The sequence below is a fragment of the Oryctolagus cuniculus genome, chromosome 18 (genome assembly GCF_051225735.1).
Source record: "Oryctolagus cuniculus isolate XC-2025 breed Fujian yellow rabbit chromosome 18, ASM5122573v1, whole genome shotgun sequence".
Classification (NCBI taxonomy): Eukaryota; Metazoa; Chordata; class Mammalia; order Lagomorpha; family Leporidae; genus Oryctolagus; species Oryctolagus cuniculus.
The window spans coordinates 20,614,289-20,636,700 of record NC_142884.1 but is presented as its reverse complement, the minus strand read 5'-3'; the positions used below and the strand labels follow the sequence as shown (position 1 = coordinate 20,636,700).

Here is a 22,412-nt window from a genome sequence, read left to right as displayed (position 1 = left end):
GCCTTGAGCTGTGGGTTGGAGTTTCCGTCCGCAAACGTGTCATGGAAAGAGGAAGCAGGGCTGGGTTCTAGCCACAACTTCAGCGGAGGAAGCATGAACAGGTGGAAGACTCGGACTCAGGACCCTCGTGTCACTGGTGGGCTGGAAACCTCGGCACCTCCATCGGAGGCTTAAGGGGGGAGGCTTGGTTGCCCATGGAGCTTAGGGGGTTAAGTGGTATTATGGTTTGGCTAACAGTTTGGGTGTTCCCCAAAGGCCCATGTGTTGGGGGCTTACTCCCTGAAGTCTTAGGTTGGTGGCTAATGGATTAAGAGTGGGAATTTCATCCAATTGTTGCCTCTAGGCGGTGGGCCCAGCAGGGGTCTTTGTCATGGGGAGGTGCTCTCAGAAGGTCGCTCTAGGAGTCAGCCTGGCTTACAGTGTCAGAGATCTGCTATCTGCCGCCCGCAGCAGACACCAGTCTCGGATTGTGAACTTCAACACGGAGCCAGAATAAACGTCCTTCCTGCCTAGGTGGCTCCTCTCAGGTGTCTAGTGACAGCGGTAGTGATAGAAACCAATACAGGAGTAAAGGAAAGGCGGCTCGGGGGTACGGAGGAGTCCCCACTGAATTAAGGCTGGGTCCTTCACGCTCACAACCCTGAGGTAGGAGTCAGTAGTACCTAACAGTTACATTGAAGTTACCCCGGCAGCTGCTTTTACTTGTGATAATTCTGATTTTCACAGTAACCCTGAGACAGGTGCTGTCACCTCGCCGTAGGGATGGGAGAGTGGCTACGGCAGGCATGGGATGTGGACCCATGCCATCTACATCCAGAGTTCTTAGAGCCACCTGGATACCTTGGAGGCTTCCCTCGGGGCCAGGGGCTTGTGTGGGTGTTGGGGCTCTGGAATTCTGTGCCCCCCATATCCACTTTCTTCTTCTGCCTGGGTTTCCTGCAAAGTGTGGAAGAGGCGCTGTGGTCTGTGATTCGAAGTCCCGTGGTCTCGTCCCCCGGGCTGCTGGCCCTGCCTGGATGGGGCCCAGACGCCTCTTCCTGGCAGCCGTGCTGTTTCTGGCCCAGGCAGCACCACCGGAAGCCTCCCAGTACTGCTGCAGCCTTGAGTACTGGAACCCAGACAACAAGTGCTGCAGCAGCTGCCTGCAGCGCTTCGGGCCGCCCCCCTGCCCGGGTGAGGAGCCCCTGAGCCAGGGGAGTGGTGCTGGGAAGCAGGGAGGGAGGGGGTAGCTCACAGCTAGCATCGGTGGGCTAATGCAGACGACAGGGCTGTGAGCTGTGGAGAAATCTGGGTGTGGAGGGCGCCTGGGGCAGAGCTAGAGGGGGGTGGAAGTCTGGGTAGAAGAGGGAAGGGGTGAGGGTGTACAGCAGGGTGAAGGGGAGGAAGGGGGGGCTCTACTGCCACAATGGTGCCTGCGTCTCCCACTAGACTATGAGTTCGTGGAAAACTGTGGGCTCAATGACTCTGGAGACCTCTTAACATACCCATTCAAAAAGTGTGCTCCTGGCCAGTGCAACCCGGATGGTGCGGAACTGTGCAGACCCTGCGGCACTGGAGCCCCAGCCCCTACTCCGGCTGGGCACTGTGGCAGAACCCAGCCACGCTGCAGAGAGGTGCTGGTGGGACTTGGGCTTGGGAGCTGGGAGGGCCCGAGGTGGGGCGGGGCGGGGCCTGGATCTAGGAAGTGGGTGTAACTCCACTGAACAGGGTAGGGGTGGGGCCATAGAGCTATTAGGAGAGGCCTGAAGGGGTTGAGGTGGGTTGGAGGTGGGTGGGGTAGGGCAGGACCAGGCAGGGGATGTGGCCCCTCTGAAGGAGCTTGGAGTAGGGTGTGGCCTCCCACTCTACTCCCACTTCTTTGTTCCCAGAGGCCTGTCCCTGCCAAGAGCCTCTGCCTCCCAACACCTAGAGAACAGAGCAACCCTAGCTCCCAAGAGCCCAGCTCACCGGCGAGTTCCAGTCTCTTGTGGACAACTAAGAGCAACATCTCTCGGCCAAGTTTTGTCTTGCCTTTGGTGCTGGTCCTGCTCCTGGTGCTGGTCCTGCTTGTGACCGTGGCAGTGACTGTCCTGCTCGCTCTGCGGAGGCATCACCCACCTGAGGGAAAAACCGCCGCCCTCCCCTGTCCTGGCTTGGATGGTGAAGAATCCAACACCTACCCGCTCTCCTTGCCCTCCCCTTCTCCAGGCACCGTGGAGGCATCAGAGGCAGGCAGCACAGGGAAGGAGCGCTCTCTGCATGGACACTTGAGCACGGGTTAGTGGGAGGGGGCCCAGGAGGTGGGAGGGGCCCGGAAACCTGCCTTCCCTTCCTCTCCTTTACTTCTCCCTGTCTCCCAGAGGTGCGAAACCTGGCGTCACAGCCCCTGTCTCGCCTCCTGGATGAGCTGGAGGTGCTGGAGGAACTGATCTTGCTGCTGGACCCTGAGCCTGGGCCAGGTGGGGGAGGGACCTGCGGTACCAGTAGACACCTGGCTGCGAGGTACGGGCTGCCTGCTGCCTGGTCTACCTTTGCCTACTCACTGCGGCCCAGTCGATCGCCACTGCGGGGCCTGATAGAGATGGTAGTGGCCAGGGAGCCAGGCGCCACTGTGGGCCAGTTTGCTGCACACCTGGCCCAGATAGGGCGGGCAGATGCACTGCTGGTGCTGTCCAAGCTTGACTGATTTGGAGTTTGCTGGGCCTCCTAGACTCAATAAAAATGAAAATTTGCTTGAAATAAATGCCTGCTGTCTCCATTTCTGATCTTGAAGTAGCATCCTAACTGAAACAAGATCTGAGATCTGCATCCCTTGCCCTCCAGAGCCTTTGAGAAACCCAACCGCCCCCAAGACAGACCCCCCCCCACCCCCCCGGCTCCAGGACAGCCCTGCGCCCAGGAACACAGCAGTACTGCCAACTGGGCAGTGTAAGCCTTTTCTTGCTCTGGAGCCTGAACAGACCCCAGAATTTACTTCTACTTCTGGATGGCTTCTCACCTACCTACTGAGGCTGATGGGCGACCTTGGTTCAGGATGGGTGTAGGGCGTGGGCCCCAGCATCATACAAATGGCAAGACCACCTCTCCAAACATTGACAGACTTTATTGTGGGGGGGTTCCCACCTGGGACCCCACCCTCTTAAATAAAAAAGTGCATAGAAAAGAAGGGATTTAGAAACCTTTGTACAATATCTACATCCTGGGCCCCCAGGACAGAAAGGGGACCGATGCTGGGTGGACTGGAGGGTGGAGCCCACATCCACCCTGAACAGGAAGGTGGGAGTGAGATGCTTGGGGAGGGATCAGGAAGCCCCCAGGCTAGGGGCAGGACTGGGGGGTGGCGGGGGCAGCCATGGCCTCAGTTAAGGAACCGACGACAGCGCTTGGCGCCACAGTTGCAGGGCAGCTTGTTACTGGCATCCTCGATGGGGAACTTGTAGTCGTAGGTGAGCTCCTCACCACGCAGGATGCGGCGCAGTGCAAAGATGACAATGTGTTTCTGGCCCTCCACGTGGATGACACGAGAGAAGCAGTTGGGCTCACATGAATGGTTGATGAAGCGGGCAGCGTTGCCGTGCATGGTAGCATCCACCACATCAAAGTCATCCATGCGGAACATGTAGCACCCGATGCCCTACAGGGATGGGTGGGGCAATCAGCTGTTCGGTCCCCATGAGCTGGCCCAACTCACCCACCTCATTCTCCCACGGCCTCCTGGAGCCCACCTTCCCGTCGTAGAACTTCTCCCGCTTGTCAGTCAGCACAGAGCGAATAACGATGCCAGAGTACTCAATGACCATCTCACCAGCATCAATATTGCGCTTGCAGAACAGGCCTCGCCCGTGGATGGCTGATCTGCACAGTAGAATGCAGAGAGAACTCAGAGGGCAGGGGCAGGGAAACCTGGCCAGAAACCCCCGGGGTATCCCCTCTAACCCCACTAACCTGTAGACACCCACAGCCTCTTTGGACGTCTTCTTGAGATGGCGAAAGCGCATGGCCATAGGCAGCTCCAGGCTGGTGGCACGTCTAGGTGGGGCACACCAGTGTCACATAGGCTGGTACCCAGGAAGGACCTCTCAGCCAAGGTCATCCTCTTTAGGACCCTTCTGGGCCAAACCGTAGCACCCTAGCTTGCCTTCCGTACCTGGTTGACCTGAGCTGTACCTCATCCTCTTCCTCATCACAGGTAGCCCCCTCAGGAAGCACCCGGTGCTGGGAGGCCAGGAAGTTGAACATGTCAAAGGTGCATTTCCTGTCCGTGAGGGAGGAAAATAGGGAGGTTCATGGCCATTCTTTCAAGATGTTGCCCAGCCACTCTGACCTTGAGCCTACTGCTGGCAGAGTAGCAGAAACGCGAGATTGAAGGCACAGCAGAGAAGTGGGTGTAGTTCATTCTTCTGCTATGAACTCCACAAATAACTCTCGGAGAGACCTAGTATCCCCTCCCAGCTTCAGTTTCCATCTGTGCAGACTCAATTCCCACCCTTGAGAGCTCCCACAGGGCTCTCACCGGAGATAGACCTCGGCACGGGCAGCCCCGTGGGGATTCAGCGGTGGCTCCTCCTGACCCTCTCCTTGCTGGTGGTAGCGGAACTTATAGTGCTGGCAGCGCTGGGCCCCGGGCAGCTGCTCTGCCAGGAAGATGACCGCATCGTGGTGGATGCCCAGGAGCCTTGCCCCACTCATGCCTGAGGAGGGAAGGACACACCGGTCACATGGAGGATCCAGCTCGCCCTGGAGTCATCCAAGCGCCCAGCATCCTTGAGGACCCACCACTCACCACTGAAAGAGAGATGTCGGAGCCGGGCATGCCCTCGGGCCTCTTGCACCTTCTCAATCAGCGTTCTCCAGGCCCCTGGAGGGGGGCGGGCCAGAGTCAGCACAGTGTTTCACGGGACACTTTCCTGCCACTGCGAGCTCCCAACTCACCTTCCAAGCTCTCCGCTTCCACGCTGAAGCCGTCTTCACTGCTGATCTCAAAGCGCAGATGCGGGCCAGCCCGTTTTGGGGCATGGTTCTCTTTGTCCTCTGGGGACGGGAGCTCTTCTTCAGAGCTCGAAGCCTCACCTGGTCCCAAGAAGCAAGTGAAGAGTAGGAGACGATCACCTTCCTTGGACTCAAAAGCCCCCAGAGCTCCCCTGCCCACCCAGCGGTGTCTCACGCCCTTGTTTCTGCCCCGATTGCCCAATAAGCCCTGCAGAACGGCTTATCATTTCTTCTGTGGGGCCCGTGGTTCCTTTTCTGTGCACTGCCCGGCCAGAAGAGCAGTTCCACAGGGGCCTAGAGGGTTTTGGCTCTGCAGGATGTACCTACAGCTCTGTGACAGCCTACCACAGATGCCCACCTATCCATCTTTATTTTTGCACAAATTTAAAAACACTGCAGAATTAAACGTTATACACGTGTATTTTTCTTCTGTAGCGAACATCTGTAAATGTTATAAATATATAGGCTCATAGGCACAGAACCAAGCACTCTCTACATTATGAACTACTTAAGGGGTTAACAGACATGAAAGAGAGAGCAGACGTGCTGATGTGGATGTGAGAGCGACAGAAGTGACCGGGGACAACTCTGAGGTTTGGGGCCTAAACAACTGGGAGGATCAAACTGCCACTGACCAAAGACAGTGGGGGCATGGGAGGAATGAGTCTGGGGTGAATGTAGCAACTTAGATTGGGTGCACCTCTTAGAAGACACCCCCCCCCCCGCCGGCAACTTGAGGGAGGCAGCAAGCAGGCAGGAGTAAGTAGGCAGGAGCCTGGAGTTCAGGTACAAGGCCTGGGCCAGAGCCAGCCAGCCAGCCATCTGACAACTACTGAATCCAGATGGATTTGGAGCCAGGAAGCCAGATGAGAGCATGTAGGATGGAATGCAGATGGAGAAGTCAAGGCCAAGGCCCTAGTGCCTTAGGACATGCTAAATTGGCAGGTCAGGACAAGGGGCAGGCATGACCAAAGATGTGAGAGGAAAACGGGGGTCCCGACAGCCAGGCAAGGGCGGCTTCAGGAGCGAGGATCGGCTGCACTGAATGCTGCTGCTGGCTCCGCAGGGTGCTGACTGAAGACTGGCCACTGGGTCGGGGGCAGTGTGGAGCACGCTCTAGGAGAGCAGGCTCTCTCCCTCCTCAGGCCCACCCTCCACACTGCCCAGTGAGACTCTCAACAGACCCTTGCTAGGCGACTCAGCGCTTCAGACCCAGTGCCCTGGCACCCACAACACCTTCCCCCTCTCCCCGCCCCTCCCCATCCTGTTCCCTGAACACAGCTGGACTAAATGCAGGGGCCTCGTCCGAGCACTCTCACTGCTGGCTTTCTCATGGTACTCACTCTAACTTCTGCTATCAGCCTGTGGTCTGATCCCTAAGGGCAGCGACACCTGTCATAACCACTGCCACGTTCTCATGCTGTCTCCTGGCTCCTTATGTAAGGCAGCTTCTCAGTTACGCAGTCTCAGGCCACGTCACATCTACTCTACGCTCAGCGGCTAAGCTCTCTAACAAGAAAATCAGGCATTTGGACAGGACTCGGCCACAACGAACTCTGAGCCTCAGGGTGCTCACCAGCTTACCTGGCTGTAGCCCACTGACCACCCCCCACTCCCAACAGAGCTTCAGCCCACCTTTATTGAGTCCGTCAGGCAACACTACTCCCCATGCCCCTCCCTGTGGACTAACGGCTCTTCACTCAGCCCAGCCCCACCTCCCGTCCTCCCTCTCAGCGCTCCTCGCACCTGCTCTTCCATCTATGACCACCCTGCCCCTCATCCTTGGCTCAGGCCATCATGCACCTCCAAGATGCCACTCAGCTCCTTAGGCTGGATGGTTTGGCTTCCTCATCAAGCACTGTCTTCAAGTATGAACTCTTGACAACACATCCCCACCGCCCGCCACGGCCCCAACGGCAGGCCCCACCCACTCACACCATACGCCAGCCCTAGCCCCGCAGCCCCGGTGCTCTCCCCGGCACTGGGACTGCTGCCCACGCCCGTCCTTCAGCCTCTGGACCGCCTCTTTCTTCTGACTTCTTCCTAGTGCTCCTGCCCCTCGTCTGGGCCCCAGGTGGGCTCCATTTCCTCTGGGTAGTCCCCAGGTCATCTCTGGCTTTATGGGGGCCGAGCCCTCTGATTCTGGCCTACTAAGCTCTGAGGTCTGAGGCTCTCACCTGGGGTTTTGGGCGTGCTCGACTAAACACTTTCAAAGGACCTCGCACATGGAGCTGAAACGCCATTTCTGTGTCTTTCTGCAACGAGGCCATACGCTCCTCAAGGGCAGCTCTGTAACTCAAGCGCCTAGCCTCAGGCTCAGACCCGCTGGGTGTGCACTGGTGTTTGAAGGGCACCCATTTGTATGTGTCAGCCACCCAGCTGAGCCACGCACAGGGAAGGAGGCAGTGACAGGGAAAGGCTGGGCCCTACCTGAGTAGTGGTGCCACTGGGACTCAAGCAGCAGGTCTGGGGGACCCTCAGGGGCCTGGGGAGGACCACCTTCAGGCAGTGGCAGCAAAGGGGACCGCTCCTGGAGGGGCCTGTGCAGAGAGACCTGTCAGGAGGGAGCAGGAACAAAGGGCCCAGAACCTCTAGGGAAAAGGGGCTTCCTCACTCACCCAGGGCTCTCCTCCCCAGTGGGCTCCCCAGGAGTGTCCAGGTCGAGAACTCCACGCACTGTGGGCGTTTTCATCCTCACTCGGCTAAACCTGGTGGGGAGAGACCACGAGAGGGTGGAGCTGCCTTCTGCTCCCCTCCTTTGCCAGTTCCCCCAGCTCGGCTCCCCGCCCTTGCCAGCTCCCCCAGCTCGGCACACTTACCCACTATTACCAAGCCCTGGAACTTGGGGGGTATCGTCTAAGGACTCTCCATCTTCATCCAGCCGGAGGGTTTTGTTTGGGGGAGGTGCTGGCAGCGATCTGCCAGAGAATGTGGACACCCTCTTCACACGGATGGCCTGTCGGGGTGGGCTTGGGGGGCCACTGCTGAACACCAGTGTCAGAGGAGGGGGAGGTGGGGGCGGGGCGGGGCGGACCACTCCTACCCCTACCACTGGCAACACACCCAGCAGAGGTCCTGGGGGCAGAGTCCAGGAGGTGGGAGCTGTGGGGGGAATGGCAGGGGGCAGGGGTGGCTGCTTCACCGGAGGTGGGGCAGGTTCGCCCTCCCCAGTCATCTTCACAAACACTTGCCCCAGCTTGTTGACAAGGATGATTTTGGATGTGGCAGGTTTGGGGGGCTCAGGAGTGGGGCCCAGGCTCAACACCCGGACCCCTGGGGCCCCAGGAAGCCAGGCAAATGTCCGGGAGGGGTCAGCTGGGCTAGAGGGCAGGCCTTGAGGGGGCTGGCTGCCATTGGCCAGGGGTGGTGCCGGGGGGAGCGACTCTTCTCTGGGACCAGAACCCCCCTCTCCAGAGCCCCCTAGGTTCTTCAACACAAAATCCACAATTTCTGATGGCAGATCCTCGGGAGGTCGGGACCTGTCCCCTACACCTCCAAGGACCCCAGCTCGGCCCACTCCTGGCCCTGTGGGAGGAGTCCCCTGGCCCCGAGGCTGCTGGACTGCCTCAGCCTCACTGTCTGTGCCATCATCCACTCCGTCCAGCTGTTCAATGCGGGGGGCTCCAGGGAGGGCGCTGGGGGCCAGGGCAGGGCCAGAAACCACAGTCACAGGGAAGTGGACGTAGTGGGTGGTGGGGCTGGCCTCCTCCTCTGAGCTGTCCCCTGGGATCCCATGGCTGCTCCCCACTGTCCCCGCAGCCACAATCTCTTCCTGGAAGGGCTCAGTCCCCAGCAGGCTGGCCGCAAAGTCCAGGTCAGCAGCACTCAGTCCCGACACCACCTCCATGTCCTCAAAGTCTGGGCCCAGGTCTTCCGGGGGCGGCGGAGATGGGGCCAGGCCAGGGGGAGCCAGCTCCCCTGAGGTAGGTGTGAGGGCTGTAATGACTGAGGTAGGAGGGGGCACCCTGAGTGGAGGGGAGGTTCTGAGAGGCGGGGAGGCCAGCCGTGATGGTGGCAGCCTGGGGGCCAAGGGACTGGGCCGACGGGAACGCCTGGGGGGAGCTGGGAAGTCCGGGTCTCCCACTGTAGGGATGTGGTGGGTCAGAGAAGACGGACTTCCTGCGGGCGAAAGGATCTTGTCAGCCGGCGGCTCACACTCCCCCCCTCCACCCAGCCCTGGACCTGCCCAGGTGCTCACCAGGGGATGGGAGGGGGCCAAAGGAGACACCCCCCAGGGGCCTCCGAGATGGCGAGTAGTTGGGCACTTTGATTCGAGCCCCTGAGAAGGAGCGGGGGGCCGGAGGAGGGGCGCTGCTTGAATCAGGCCGAAGTGGTGGGTCCAGGCTCGCAACAGGTGAGTGGCCCTCAGGAGCGCCAGGGGTAAGGGCATCTGTGTCTGGGGGGGTTTCCTCATGATCTGGGGGCTCTAAGAAGCAAGGGAATTGTTATCAGAGGTGGCAGGGGCTCCTCCTCCCAACCTCTCCTCACACGCCCTTCCTTCTTTAAGCCCACTGCACTTCCAGAGCCCTGAAGGGTTGTAACGCACACTGCTTTCCAGGGATGATCCAGGCCCTGAACTCCACCAGTGGCATCTGCAAAATCGCACTCACACCCGGGCCAGGTCCCTCCTGGACTTCTCCGCACCCATCCTCTCCTGCCTCCCCACTCCCGGGCTGCCCACTGCTCTCTGACCCAGGCCCCACTTGCCATGAGGACAATGCCCTCCCTCCAGCACAGCCAGTCCTACCACTCTCTCACCTGGCCTGTGCACCCCTGCCACATCAAACACACCCACCCCACCCTGGCACCGAGGCTCGTCATTACCCCGCCCTGCCCAACCTTCGCAAGCTCTCTGCCTCCTCCTCCCAACACCCCCGTTTCCCGCCAGGATGCACCCACCCTCCTCCCCTCTCCACTTCACATCGTGCCCCGACGTGAGCAGACACAACCCGAGGCTCTTCTGTCTCCTGCTCAGCCCATGACAACCTCTCCCTCCATTCATCGCTCTGTGCCACCCAGCTCCGGGCACATCCCTCACTGCCAACACGCGCAAGGATAACAGTTTGGGAACTGAGAGATCCAGATTTCACCACCGTGTTACTGGAGACTGCAGCTGCCCCCGTGCCCATCCCCCATCCTCGAGGCAGTGTGAAGCAGAGCTTGCACCTTCCTTGGAGGGTTGGGAGAGCACTGTGTGAGCCAGAGGGCCATACACACTGCTCCACAAGTCACCGCTCCCCTCAAACAGGTAGCACGCTGCTCTCCCTGTTCATTTCCTGTGAATGGCCCTTGGCACGGAAAACACATCCAATACGTTATCTGTTACTGCCGTGACAACAGATCAAAGAACAGCGAACATCCTGGGGTCTCTTGAGGGAAGAGGGGCAGAGGAGCGGCAGGTAACTGTTCGGAGAAGGCAGCATTCAGGGAAAATGAGGGGGTTCTGAGAGTCATACCCAAGGAAGGGGCGGGGCTGTGCACGATGGTCTGGTTCTCGTCCGCCGCCTCCAGGTGAACGGGCTCTTCCCTTGGCCCCCACGGCCGATACTCCAGAATTCGGCACCGATACCAGCAGCGCCTCCGAGCATCCACAGTGCTCCAGTAGAGGCGGGAGCACCTGGTCCGGGAAAACGTGCAGCAGGGGATTAGGATCATCTGGAACAGGGACCTGGCCCGGGAGCCCTCCCACCCTACCAGCCACCCCAGGCCTGCTCACTGGTAGCCAATGGGAAAAAGCCGTCCCTCGCAGTCGGAGAGGTCAGACAGGGTGCCCAAGGAGTCAATTCGGATGGAACCTACAGAGCAGAAGAGCAGTCAGGCGGGGCGGGGCGGGGCAGGCAAGCTGGCAAGGCCACAGGAAGAGCAAGGGGCTTACCGATGAGCACGTTGATGGCGTCGGGTTCAAGCCCCGTCAAGAACTTTCGCTTGAAGCTGATGCCCTCGAAGTCTACGTAGACTCGACGGAGAACATCAAAACCATCGGGAGTCACGATCTCCTGGAGTTGGGTGGCAAATGGGATTGCTGGATTGGTGGGGGGTGAGAGGGACGCAAGGGGAAGGCTCTGCAGGCAAGGGCTGCGCAGGCAAGGGCTCTGGGAGAACACACAAGGAGGAATCCCTAGGCGCAGCAGGGACCAGGCCTGGGGACCCAGGAGGGCCCAGGAGAGGAATGAGACGAGACAGCACTAGGCAGCTGTGTTGTGTGTCTGCTGCGCCGGCCCACCTTGCCGTCCAGGAGGTCCGTGTGCTTCTGGCAGAAAACCTTCTTGTCGTCCTGGAAGATGCAGCAGCTGGCCCGGGCGCACATGAAGTGGAAGTTGCTGAGGCAGGAGGACAGGCAGCAGCCCACCGTGGCGCCGGGCTTCAGGCAGAGTTCACAGCGCTGCGGGGGAAAGGGCTGCTCAGGGAAGAAGCCAGTAGCTGGGGCTCAGCATCGCTCAGCCTGGCACCTGCCAAACACAAGCACTTCCCCAAGTGTGTCTAGGTTGGGAGCAGCAGCGCTCGCAGAGATGGCAACAGCCAGCACGTCCCGAGAGGCACCTGCCGCCTCACTCGGTGTTCCGGTCCTCAGCTGCCCCCCACGGCAGCTGTCTCCAGCAGCCCCGCTCCTGACAGCGCGTGTGGCACGCTCTTCAGTACCGGGCCCAGGCCTCCCAGTGAGGGGGGACCCTAACCCAGGGAAGGCCTCACACCTCACAGGGACACAGTAAAAGCTGAACGCCACGCTGTATGGAAAGCATCCAGCACAGGTTCAACCAGCAGGTGCCCTACTGTTCAGTCTCCGAGGCTTCAGGCCCAGACATGGCCGAAAGGCATGCATAGGACAAAAGCTGCCGTCACTGGAGGGCCTGAGCCCTGGGACAACCGAGACATGCACCCAGGGGCAACAGCAAAGGACATGCCCAGGTGGGGAAGGTGAAGTAAGAGCTGCCCCGCACGAGCAGGGGCCGCCCCTCACCATCTGCCGGCCGCGAGCCACGGCAGCGTGCACGTTCTTGAGGGAGCCGTCATTTTCCTCGAACACTTCAGCTGACCAAATGGCACAATTGACATGCGTCCACTCATTCTGCCCGATGTACAGGAGCCGCCCTGCCTCCTGGGGGCAAAGGGGAGCAGTGATGGGGAGGAGGGAGACTCCAGAGGCCAGGCCCCACCCCTCAGGCTTCACACGGCGGCCCCTACCTTGGAGTCTGCGTCCCCGTACTTGAGGCAGAGGGCACACTGGCGGGGGTCCTCCAGGTGTGAGAAAGCAGTTGGATCCTTCCCCTGGAAAGCTGGAAAGCAGGTGGGAAGGGAGGGCCAGGGATCAGGGTCTGGAGCCTGGCCCACCAATGCAGAGGCGTGGCTTCCAGACCCAACGCCCCAGTACCTGCCGAGGGGTCCCCTGGAGGCTGCCCTGACTCTGCGGTCTCCAGTTCCTGCTGTCTCCACTGAGCGTAGACGTGGTCCAGGGATGGGGGCAATACCGCATTGGGAAGGACGCCGCTGTGGACAGGCAGAGTTAGCATCTGACACTAACAAGGGTGGCCGGACTGGGCCCACCCACAATGCTGGCCTAAATACACCGTGACACCCTCTGTCCTCTTCTCCACTTGAGACTTCTCTCAGTGCCCCCCAAATAAGCCAGGCCTCTTTGACATGGGAAATACTACTTCTCTTCCTCCACATTTCTGTTCAGATGTCACCTCTTAGAGGAGGCCTTCTCAGATCTCTAGGTCCAGCAGGTACTTCCTCTAGGCTTTCCCGTCACCACCCTGACCACCTGGGTCAGTGGTGCCTCCTCACCCCCCAGACATGAGCTCTCCAGGCAGAGTCCGACCTTACTTGTTCACTGCTCTTTCCCCACTTCTGCCTCATGCAAAACAGAGACAAGTGAGAGCCAAGGACACAGCCTGCGTCCCTGGCAGCCTAGAACACTGGGGAACAGCACCTGGGTTCCCCCACCCTCCTCAGTCTCCAGACCCTAAGTGTGCTTCTCATCCACTCTCTGTCTAGCCTGACCCCTGGGCTCCCCAAGTGCCCTTGCCTTTGCCCTCACTCCTTGGTTCCCCTCCTGCTACCCAGCCTTGCTCACTTCGGCAGCCGGGTACTCCGTCGCCAGTACTTGGGGTCGTGGGCGTCGAACCAGCCGAACGCAGACTCTAGCAGCTGGGGAGTGGGTTACAGGATGAGAAGAACTGGCTTCCTCAGGAGAGTTGATGGGGCGGGTTCGGAAGGACCCACTCTCTCCCCCGCCACCACCACCCTAGAGGCGTTCCCCCGAAGAGTTCACCTTCAGTAGGAGCCCCTTCATCTGGCCTCCAGCCCGGCGCTCTGGGGTCTCCCCTTCTTCCGAGTGCCTCATCAGGATGCCCACCATGTCCTCCATGAAGCTGTGCTGTAAGGGGGTTTGTCAGGATCTGAGTCTCCACCGCCAGCCCCACCCCCAGCCCCAGCCCAGCCCTCTCCTCCTGGCACCCACCTGCTCCTCCCCGCGTCCCACTCACCACGGACTTATAGTGGCCTTCCTCGAAGCGCTGACTCACAGCTTGCAGATCACAGGGCCCTGTGTGAAGCTGTTTCCCATCCTGCCCACACTGCAAGGAGGAGAGCGGTCAGGAGAAGCAGTGCTGGGGCTGGGCCCACCCATCTTGCCTCTGGGTCCCTCCACACCTGGGAGCACAGCAGCAGCGGGCCCACCACCTTGGAGCTCAGCAGGCCCTGGAGCACCTGGCGCAGGCCCCCCTGTAGGGCTCCACTCAGAGCCTCCCTCCAGCGGGGCGGTGTGGCCCCAGCACACGGCCCACAGGTGTACAGCACGGAGTCTGGCAGCCCTGACAGGATCTCATAGTCTTCATCTAGAATTGCGCAGCAGAAAAGGAGAATACATCACGGAAGGATGTGAGAGCGCCCCTCGAGGGCCTGAGGCGGGGCCAGGGGCCCCTCAGGGACCCTGCCCGCTTACCTGAGAGCCCCTCACACTTGGCATGCACCCAGTGGTCACACTGTGCACACTGCATCATTTTGCTCTCGTAGTCGTTGTCCTCATAGCAGCGTGTGCAGATGGGGCAGTAGTTTCCTGGAGGGAGAGGGGTGGGAAGGGAGTCAGGGCGCTGGGGTGACTGTCTACCAGTCCAGAGCCCCTGTCCTGACTGCTGCATGCTCTGCCTCTAATATCCCCCATGTTGCGTCCTGCGTTCCCCGAAAGCTGGCTGAGGACGAAGCGACTTCTCTAACCCTGCAGCCCCAATGCCTCACAAAACAGGACCTCGCGAAATACACTACCCAAACAAACGAGCAAAGCACAGGTTTTCCAACTGCTCAGTGGAGACGAGGAGTTTGGGGTCCCAGGCCCTCAACTCCCATGGCCCTCAAGAGAGCTTGTGTCCCTGTTTTAGATACGGATGACTTCCGTGGAAGCATGTCCTGAACTGAAGAAAAAGTTCCACAGCCAGAAGGAGGAAAGCCACCTGCCTGTCTAGGAGCCTGGCCCACTCCCCTAGGGCCCCCCAGGGCCCACTCCCCTGCCAGGTCCCCACCTTTCTCATAGAGCTGGGTGCACCTGGGGCAGAGGCTGTAATCTCCAGACCACTCGACATCCCAGTTCTTGCCTGGAGTGGCCCCACAGCTCTTACAGCGTACGCAGGCTGAGCAGATCTGGGGGAGCAGGGCAACGTTAGGGAAAAGCCAGATGCCTGGCTGGAGCAACAGGAGGGGGAGAGGGCAAGGAGCAGTGGAGGACAGGCAGGAGACAGATGCAGGCACGTTAACAGGAAGAGAGAGATGCAGAGGAGACAAGAACAAAGAAAAGCCACAGGGCAGGAATGGACATCAGGTTAGAGCAGGGGATGTCTGAGCCTGGGAATACGGAATCCATGAGTTCCTGAAACCATTACATAGAAATTCTGCACAGAAGTCTTGCCTACATCAAAGTTTTGAAAAGACAATGTTTATCACACTTTCAAAAGGACCCCCACCCCACCCTCCTCATGGGAGGCCGGTCAAGAGCAAGAACGGGGTGGTGGTGGCACAAACAGAACACCACAGCAAGGGCAGTGGGCCTCATTCCTCACCCAGTGGCGCCGTTTGCGCGTGGCCCGAGTTGGGTAGCTGGGTCCTAGGCAGGCTGGGTGATAGGCATGGCGGCAACGCTCACACTCCAGGAGGTGCTGTTGGGTGTTAGAGAAAGACGGCAATGGCAAACTGGCTGGCAGAAGGGTGCCCCCTCCTCCACACCTTTACCCCGTGCCCAAACCTTGGAACCCCGGCCTTTGCGTCCACAGACGTGGCAGAATTTGCAGCGGCGGCAACACCAGGTGTCGTGGTGCTGGGGCAGGGGCCGCTCTGCTTCCTCCAGGCAGAACGGGTGGAAAGGGTCACAGCAGACTTGGCAGAACAGCAGCTGGGGGTGGGAGCAGGAGGAATGAACAACGGGCACAGGGCCAGCCCGGCAGGTCAGGGGAGGAGACTCACTGAGAGGACCCACGACCTCAGGCGGGCAGGGCCAACGGGGACGAGAAGTCTGGGAAAAGGCAGAGCTCCAACCTCGTGCAGGCCTTTGCTGGCGCACAGCAAGCACACCATCGGCGGCCCCCCGGGCACGGACGTGAGCACGCTCAGGCCGCCCATCAGCCACACGTTCTCGAGATCACAGTCCTCCTGGAGAGGAGGGAGCACAGCTTCAGAGAGCAGCCCAGGACACCAATCAGATGCACCCTCAGAGCCCTGGCTTCTCTAAAAACCCAGATTTTTTTCCAGCCACAGGTCCTGTGTGACCCACCCCCTTCAGCGCTGTACCTTAAAATCCACACGGACCCGGTGCACACCATCGGGGGACTTCTGTTTTCCAGTCCAGCCATTGGGAAAGGCAGCAAAGGGGCCAGGGGCCAAAGCGTCCTAGGGAGGGACGGTGTGGTCAGCGGCAGGCAGCCCCAGCCTCCACACTGCCCTGCTCACTGCTGCCCCTCCCACCAGATCCTGCCTTTGGCCCGCTCCCTCCTTGCTTTCTAGGTAAGCAGGCCTGCCCCGTCCCTCGGGCCTGTGCTCGGTGTAAACACACCACAACACTCAGGTGTGCCTGTCACCCTGACTTGCCAGGTAGCTCCTGGAGGGCAGGAGCCACGCCTCACACAGGGTCGGGGTTCTCGGAGCGGGCCGTGCTGACCTTGTCCAGGCGCCTTCGGGCCTTGAGCTGCAACACAGGCTGCAGGGTGGGTTTGCGGGGCCGGCTCTGTTCCTCAGGTTCTGGCACCGGCAGCTCTAGGCAGGACACAGCAGCAGTGAGGCCCCACACCCACTCTGTTCTACAACCCCCAAATGTTGCCATGAACTAACCAAAGCCCACTCTGACCACCGAGACCCTCACACCCTAGTCCTGCGTATCCACCTAAACCTGTCTCCTCTCCTGCCCAGAGCCCTGGGTCTGGGAGCCCCGTCTCTTCCACATCAAAGACACAGAGCTGACTGCTTGACATGAAAGCACCAAGTGGTACGCACCACTTTCTCGGGGGGTCCGACGCCGGGGAGCAGGGGGACCCCCGGGCTCCGAGTCATCCGAGTCCTCGAAGATATCATAGGAGGGTCGCTGTTTGACGCAGCGCCGGGCTGACTTGCGCTGCAGGAGGAGGGAGTCCTGCTCCTCGGGCCCCGGGGGGGCCACCACCTCCTCCCGGGGCCCCCCAGCTCCCGCCCCCCGGCGTGGGCCTGGAGGACCAGGGGAGGCCTCAGGAGATTCATCGGAATCCCAGGGCAACAGCGTCTTCACTATCGTCCGGCCTGTGGGAACAGGGGACTTAATAGGATTTGAGCTTAGCCAGGGACACGGGACGCTGGGATAGAGAAAAGCCAGGAGGAAATGGGGCAGAAGAGACAGAGTCCAGGAGAGATACAAAAGCACATGACAGAGAAGAACGTCAGAGGTGGACAACTGCAGAGACGAGGGAGAGAGCAAAGACAACACTGCTTCCTCCGCACCACACGTCTACGCAAGGTTTTGTGAAGGAACGCTCCTCAAACTTCATTACCTTTTTTAGCCAGCCGCTCCATCTTCCGAGCCTCTATCTTGTCACACTTCCGGTATCTGGGGAGGGGAGCAGCACGTCACCAGGGTAGGGGACTGGTGGTCTGGGGGAAGAGAGGAAGCTCTCCACAAGGATGCCGATCCCAGGCTCCGACTGGGCAGAAGGACTGGGGCAGAGGCCTGCATGACAGGTGACCGTGGGTGGGAACACGGGCTCCCCCCCAGCTACTTACACACAGCACTGCTTCTTGGTGTTGGGGCCCCCAAACTTGGGCTTGTCCAAGCAGTTGACACAGGACCCACAGTCCTGCACACGCAAGCAGCCCCGACAGTGTCCACAGCGGGCCATTCGCATCTTCTTGCCATGGTGGGAGGGCAGGGAGCGCCGGGGCGTATGGGTCAGGGCCCCTCCAGATCCTGCGGGTTCCAGGTCTCCCCCAGGCCCTGCTGACTCCACCTTTGCCCTCCGGGACCGTGACGGGACACTCTCTGTCTCAGAGGTTGATGACGTATCTGTGGCAGCAGACAGAGGGGATGGAGCTACAAAGCCACCACGCACTTTACCTCATTTCCCTACTCTCCCTCGGATCTCATCCACTCGGCCCACGAGCCCGGATTTCCCCATCCTGACAGATTCCAGGTGTTCCCAAATCAACCTGCTATGGCTGAGACCGAGCACCCCAGCCCCGAGAAGCCCACTTCGCGTCCCCTCTCCTAGACTCCTGGTGCACTCACACCCCCCCAAACCCAACATGGCCATCAAGTCCCCCCACAAGAGTGCCCCCTACCCTCCGTGGCGAGGTCCTGCCGATCCCGGAGAGGGAGAGCACTGAGGCGGGGGACATCCTCGGGCACCATGGCCCGGGCCTGACCCAGGGCCACAGCAGCATGGCGGCAGACGTGCTTGATGCGAGGGCCTTGCACAGGGGACTCTGGGCCCTGCGGGAGGAGACCAGGAGACGTGTGGGGAGCAGCCCCTCGCGCTCCTGCAGCCCTGTTCCTCCGGCCAGCCTTCTTCAGAGGGCCCTCCTCCCACCGCATACCGAGGGTCTCTCTCTCTTAGTTTCCACTGATTCATCTTCAGACCTGACAGAGCCTCTGTCTGAGATCTGCTTGACAGTCCCCATGATCTCCTCCATCTGCCCGCCAGGGCTCGGCTGGTAGGAGAACAAACAGGGTCAGGGGCTGGAAGTGAGGAAACACGGGGACAAGGACTAGTCCAGGGAAAGCATGGGACTGGGGAACACACACAGGAAGCTGGAGGCTGCAGGAGGAACTAGCACCGAGGGGTTCCCTGCAAGGCTGGAACACGTCTAGGGAGGCAAGAGGTTACGGGGTGGCAGAGAAGGAAGGCTGGGTGGGCCAGGGCCAGGCGCCTGGCCGCAGCGCCGTGCTCACCGGCATCGACGTCGCCACCTTCTGCTGCTGCTGCTGGTCTATCTTGAACAGCTGCACCTTGGCTCTCTTCAGCAGGCTGAACATTTTCTCTTCCACCCCAGACAGTGGCAAGGGACCCAGGCCTCCAATCCGGGCCTTCTCCAGTGGCGGTGTCTGCTGTGGCGACGGTGGCGGCTGAAGTTGTAACTGGGGCTGTAGCTGTGGCTGCTGTGGTGGCAGTGCCTGGGGCAGCAGCTGGGTCTGCAAGGCCTGCAGGGGCTGCTGGAGCTGAGCCTGCGGCTGCTGCCCATTGCTCAGAGCTGAAGTCCCCTGAAGGGGCCCCTCGCCCTTAACAGGAGTGGTGACCACGGGGGCGAATCGGGGCAGGCTGAGGTGGTTGGTGCGGCCCACTGCCCGTGGCTCGGGCTCAGCTGGAGAGTCATCGGCAGGAGGCGGCTCTGGCTCAGGAGCTTCAGGAGCCCCAAGAGGAGGAGTAGTAAGCACCGATTCATAGATCTTCAGGTGGGCTTCACTTGGGGTAAACTGAGGGGCCCGAAGGAGCAGGGGCCTCCGGGAAGGGGTGGGAGGGGCAGGGGGCGGGGACGGGGATGGGGACGGGGCTGGTGGAGGGGCAGGAGGAGGAGGGGGCAGCTCCCGGGTCAGTGAGATCCAGCGAAACGTGGGTTCCCTTAGAATGGACCGTCTCTTCTCGGGGAGTGGGACAGGTGTCGATGGGGGAGTTGGAGCACGTGGTGGAGAGGGGGCTGGGGCTGGTTCCTGGGGAGCAAGAGGGGAAGTGGCAATGGGAGGTCGTAGAACAGGTGAGATATCCACCTTTGGGGGCTTGGGGGGGTCTTCATCCATGAATCGCCGAGGTGTCTTGATGACGCGGGAGGAGCGGGCACTCACCACAGGCATAATAAACTGCCGGATATTCTTCAGGAAGGTGGTACTTTTGGGGGCCACGGTGGGACTATCTTCCGGAGGGCCTCCTGCGGTGGTGCTGGGGGTTGGAGCGGGAGGAGAAGTGCCCTCTGGCCCTGCCCGGGCAGCTTCCCTCTCTGCCCGCTGGCTGGGGGTCAGGGGAGGCCGGCCCCTCTTCCTGGAGCACGCAGCAGGGGCCACGGGAGGAGGGGACTCTTCTTGCTCCTCCGGGGCAGGAGGCGGTGGAGGGGACGGGAGGAGTGGGGGTGACGCTGGGGGGGGCAGAGGGCAGAGTGGGGGTGGAGGAGATGCTGAAGCGGGTGGGAATGCTGGAGGAGCGACCGGGGCTGGAGGAGTCAGGGGTGGCGACGGCGGCTCCCCCTCCTCCTTTTCCTTAGCCAGCATCACCTCTTCCTCGGCTACAGCTCTCTCTTCCTTCTCTTCTCCCTCCTCCTTGTCTTTTTCTTCTCTCGTCTCCTCCCCCGCCTCCTCCAGCTTCTGCTCCTGATTCTTCCAGCAAGACCCCCTTTTCTGTCCAGATCCAACTCTTTGGGAAGCATCCTGCCAGCCTTCCCCATGTTGACCTTGACCCTGACCTGATTCAAGTCCCAAGGACAGCTGTCCCATCTTCACTTTTTTGGCCTTTGAAACAAACTTGATCACCAGGGGGAGCCCGCCTCGGCCTCGCCCCCTGCCTCCACGGCCTCCTCGCCCAGACTGTCCTCCGCGCTTTGGGGCCCCAGGTCCTGGGCCAGGGCCCTCCTTGCACTTCCAAGTGCCAGTTCGGTGTTTTACTGGAACCACAGGAGGTGGGGGCTCAGATTTGGGGATTGTCACAGCCGCTTCTGCCACCACTACTGCTTGGTGCTTCTTCCTGCAGGGGCCTGCTGGCCGTCCTGGGGGCTGTCCCCGAGACCGACGGGGAGTGGAGGGCTCACATGTCTGGCTCCGGGGGGGTGGGGGTGCCTGGGCCCGCCGGAGAAGTTCAGTCAGTGCCTGCACCATCCGTTCTGTGCCCTCCTCACCCCGTTTCCGGGCAGGGGTCTTTGGGGGGGTAGGAGTCACATCTGCTAGGCGAGGAGGAGGAAGGGGGGTTGTCTTATGCTTGCGGCCCCGACCTCGAGGGGCTCGACCTACAAGGAGAACAGGCATGGGGAGAGAAGGGTCAAGCTGGCCCTGCACGCTGAGACTGGTATCCCGGGAGGGAAGGACTGAGCCTCCTTGTCTCCTGTCCCCCACAACCCAGCCCGGCTCGGACTCTGCACACGAAAACATTTGGCAAAGGAAGGAGACTGGGCCAACTGAGGAGCTGCCACGAAGGACGAGAGAACACTCCTGTAAAAAGCCAGGGAGGTCGAGTTTCCCCATCACTCACCTCGCTGGGATCGGAGCGCAGAGCGCAAGGAACTGGGGGCCACATCTTCATCTGAATGAAAACCCTGAAACTCCTAATTTAGGGGGCCAGGGGTGAGGGGAGAAACAGCAGTCAGTGCCACAGCCCTTGTTCCACCAGGGTCTCAGATATCGGGGAATCTCCCCGGCTACCCCAGCCTCCTTACAGAAGGAGGAGAGTGAAAAACACGGTCTCTCCCTAGGGATGGAGCCCCAAGGCCACACCACACTGCACAGCCATCAGGATGCTCTGGCCCGGAAGGCAGCGCAACAGGCCCAACATTCAGGGCCAGTTCCAATTCAGAAAACTAGGGCCTTCCAGGCCACGGTTTCTTTATGAATGAAGCTGGGACCAGGGACAGCCGAGGGGGCGTGGAGGGGTGGGGGAGATCAGGACCACTCTGAGCCCCGAGGTGGTTATTCATTGTCCGAGCTGACACGACCCACACCTTCCTGCCTCTTCTGAAAAGCTGGGGGATAAATTCCCAGGTGAACTTGACCCACCACAGTGCCCAGCCCCAAGCTTCAACGCCTCAACCCGTGCGGCAGGAGGAAGTCCTCCACCACTCTACCTTGGATCACAAGAACTGGGGCACTGGTGAAACCAGGGATGTGTCAGGGTGGGAGGGCCGGCAGAATCGCCTGCAGGTAAGAGCCCGAACAGCTCTGTCCGGGGCCACTAAAGCCATGCTGCCGCTGTCAACCGCCATTGGCTGGGCATGCAGTCTCCATGGCCCCCTCGCCCAAACCTCGACCGCCCCAGTTTTCTGGGCTCCCAAGAAGGATCAGCCCAGGACACTTCAGCAGGACCCGCCTGGGGCCCAAGTGCCTAGCCGCAGTTTCTCTGTCCACTTTCCGGGGCCGGTTCCAGCGAGAGCTCCATGCAACCTATGTCCTTCCATGCCTACTTCCAAGACTCCTCCTCTGCAGGGCCCCTGAAGACCCCATTTGCCCACGCCACCCCTCTGGGCCACCCAGACCCCTGTAAACCACTGGCCTCCGCCCCGCCGGGCGCCGGGGACGCCTCCGACCGCCTCACCTCATCGTCGGATTCCCCGTCACTGCTCTCCTCCTCCGGCACGCAGCCCCGGTTCTGGCCCCAGCCCCGGCCCCGGCCCCGGCCCCTGCCTCGCTGAACGCGCGGGCCGGCCCACAGGCGGCGGAGCCGGCGCAGGCCCCGGCGGAGCCCCAGCAAACGGAGCAGGGCCGTGTCCTCCCCGGGCTCGGCTCCGCCCGGCCCCGCCGCGCCGCCGCCGCGCCGCAGAGCTACCCGCACTCTTTCGGCCCCGCTGCCCCGTCCGCCGCGCCCCCCTCCCCCGCCGGAGCCCCGCGGCCGGCCCGGGAAGCGGCCCCTCGCGGAGCCAGGCCCGGGGCAACTGCCGCCGCCCGCCGCCGCCGCCATCTTGGCACCGTGAGAGGGGCCGGGGAGGCGGGGGGAGGGGCGGCCCGTGCGCAGGGCCGGGGGGAGGGGAGGGACAGGAGGGACGGGGCGGGGCGGCTGCAGCTCACGACAACCACCAGCGCCGCCGCGGGGCCGGCGGGAACCGGGGGCTGGGCTGCCGCGCGCAGGGCACCACGGGAGCGGGAGTCCGAGGCCTGCCGGCCGCCACCCTCAGACCGCGCCTGAAGAGCACAGACCTCGCGTTGCGGCCAGAGGGGCGAGGCGCGGGGGCCTCCGGGAAGTGTAGTTCGGCCGCCTAGCTCCTTCCGCCAGGAGCTAGGGTGCGAGAGCTGGGACTATGAGTCTCAACCA

At 61.2% G+C, this 22,412-nt stretch overlaps 2 protein-coding genes across 6 annotated transcripts; one reads left to right on the top strand and one right to left on the bottom strand.

Moving 5' to 3' along the window:
- The first annotated feature begins 2 nt into the window (after positions 1-2).
- Positions 3-2,722, top strand: IGFLR1 (IGF like family receptor 1). Of its 3 annotated transcripts, XM_008249532.5 has the most exons (5): positions 3-136; positions 945-1,173; positions 1,429-1,613; positions 1,869-2,256; positions 2,340-2,722. In XM_008249532.5, exons 2-5 carry the CDS (start codon positions 1,017-1,019, stop codon positions 2,663-2,665), a joined length of 1,056 nt encoding a protein of 351 aa, XP_008247754.3. In that variant the 5' UTR covers positions 3-136; positions 945-1,016; the 3' UTR covers positions 2,666-2,722. The 3 variants fall into 3 exon arrangements, with proteins under 3 accessions (XP_008247754.3, XP_089175561.1, XP_008247753.3); XM_089319435.1 differs by lacking the exon at positions 945-1,173 and having other exon boundaries at positions 13-136; XM_008249531.5 differs by lacking the exon at positions 3-136 and having other exon boundaries at positions 137-1,173.
- Positions 2,723-3,063: 341 nt separating this feature from the next.
- Positions 3,064-22,180, bottom strand: KMT2B (lysine methyltransferase 2B). Of its 3 annotated transcripts, XM_051836062.3 has the most exons (37): positions 21,699-22,165; positions 20,643-20,715; positions 18,365-20,400; positions 18,010-18,123; positions 17,755-17,905; positions 17,200-17,479; positions 16,971-17,026; positions 16,444-16,722; positions 16,112-16,206; positions 15,745-15,843; positions 15,493-15,606; positions 15,203-15,349; positions 15,021-15,116; positions 14,487-14,604; positions 13,913-14,026; positions 13,621-13,805; positions 13,455-13,544; positions 13,241-13,345; positions 13,043-13,116; positions 12,338-12,453; positions 12,151-12,242; positions 11,927-12,064; positions 11,192-11,350; positions 10,844-10,964; positions 10,685-10,763; positions 10,425-10,585; positions 9,167-9,394; positions 7,788-9,087; positions 7,587-7,676; positions 7,399-7,508; positions 4,912-5,049; positions 4,763-4,837; positions 4,493-4,670; positions 4,127-4,234; positions 3,925-4,008; positions 3,705-3,834; positions 3,064-3,613 (listed from the first exon to the last, which is right to left on the bottom strand). In XM_051836062.3, exons 1-37 carry the CDS (start codon positions 22,059-22,061, stop codon positions 3,338-3,340), a joined length of 8,172 nt encoding a protein of 2,723 aa, XP_051692022.2. In that variant the 5' UTR covers positions 22,062-22,165; the 3' UTR covers positions 3,064-3,337. The 3 variants fall into 3 exon arrangements, 2 of the variants coding, with proteins under 2 accessions (XP_051692022.2, XP_051692026.2); XM_051836066.3 differs by lacking the exons at positions 3,064-3,613; positions 3,705-3,834; positions 3,925-4,008; ... (2 more) ...; positions 4,763-4,837; positions 4,912-5,049 and adding an exon at positions 7,157-7,304 and having other exon boundaries at positions 21,699-22,173; XR_016224875.1 differs by lacking the exons at positions 3,064-3,613; positions 3,705-3,834; positions 3,925-4,008; ... (9 more) ...; positions 10,685-10,763; positions 10,844-10,964 and having other exon boundaries at positions 11,211-11,350; positions 13,430-13,544; positions 21,699-22,180.
- Positions 22,181-22,412: the final 232 nt, after the last annotated feature.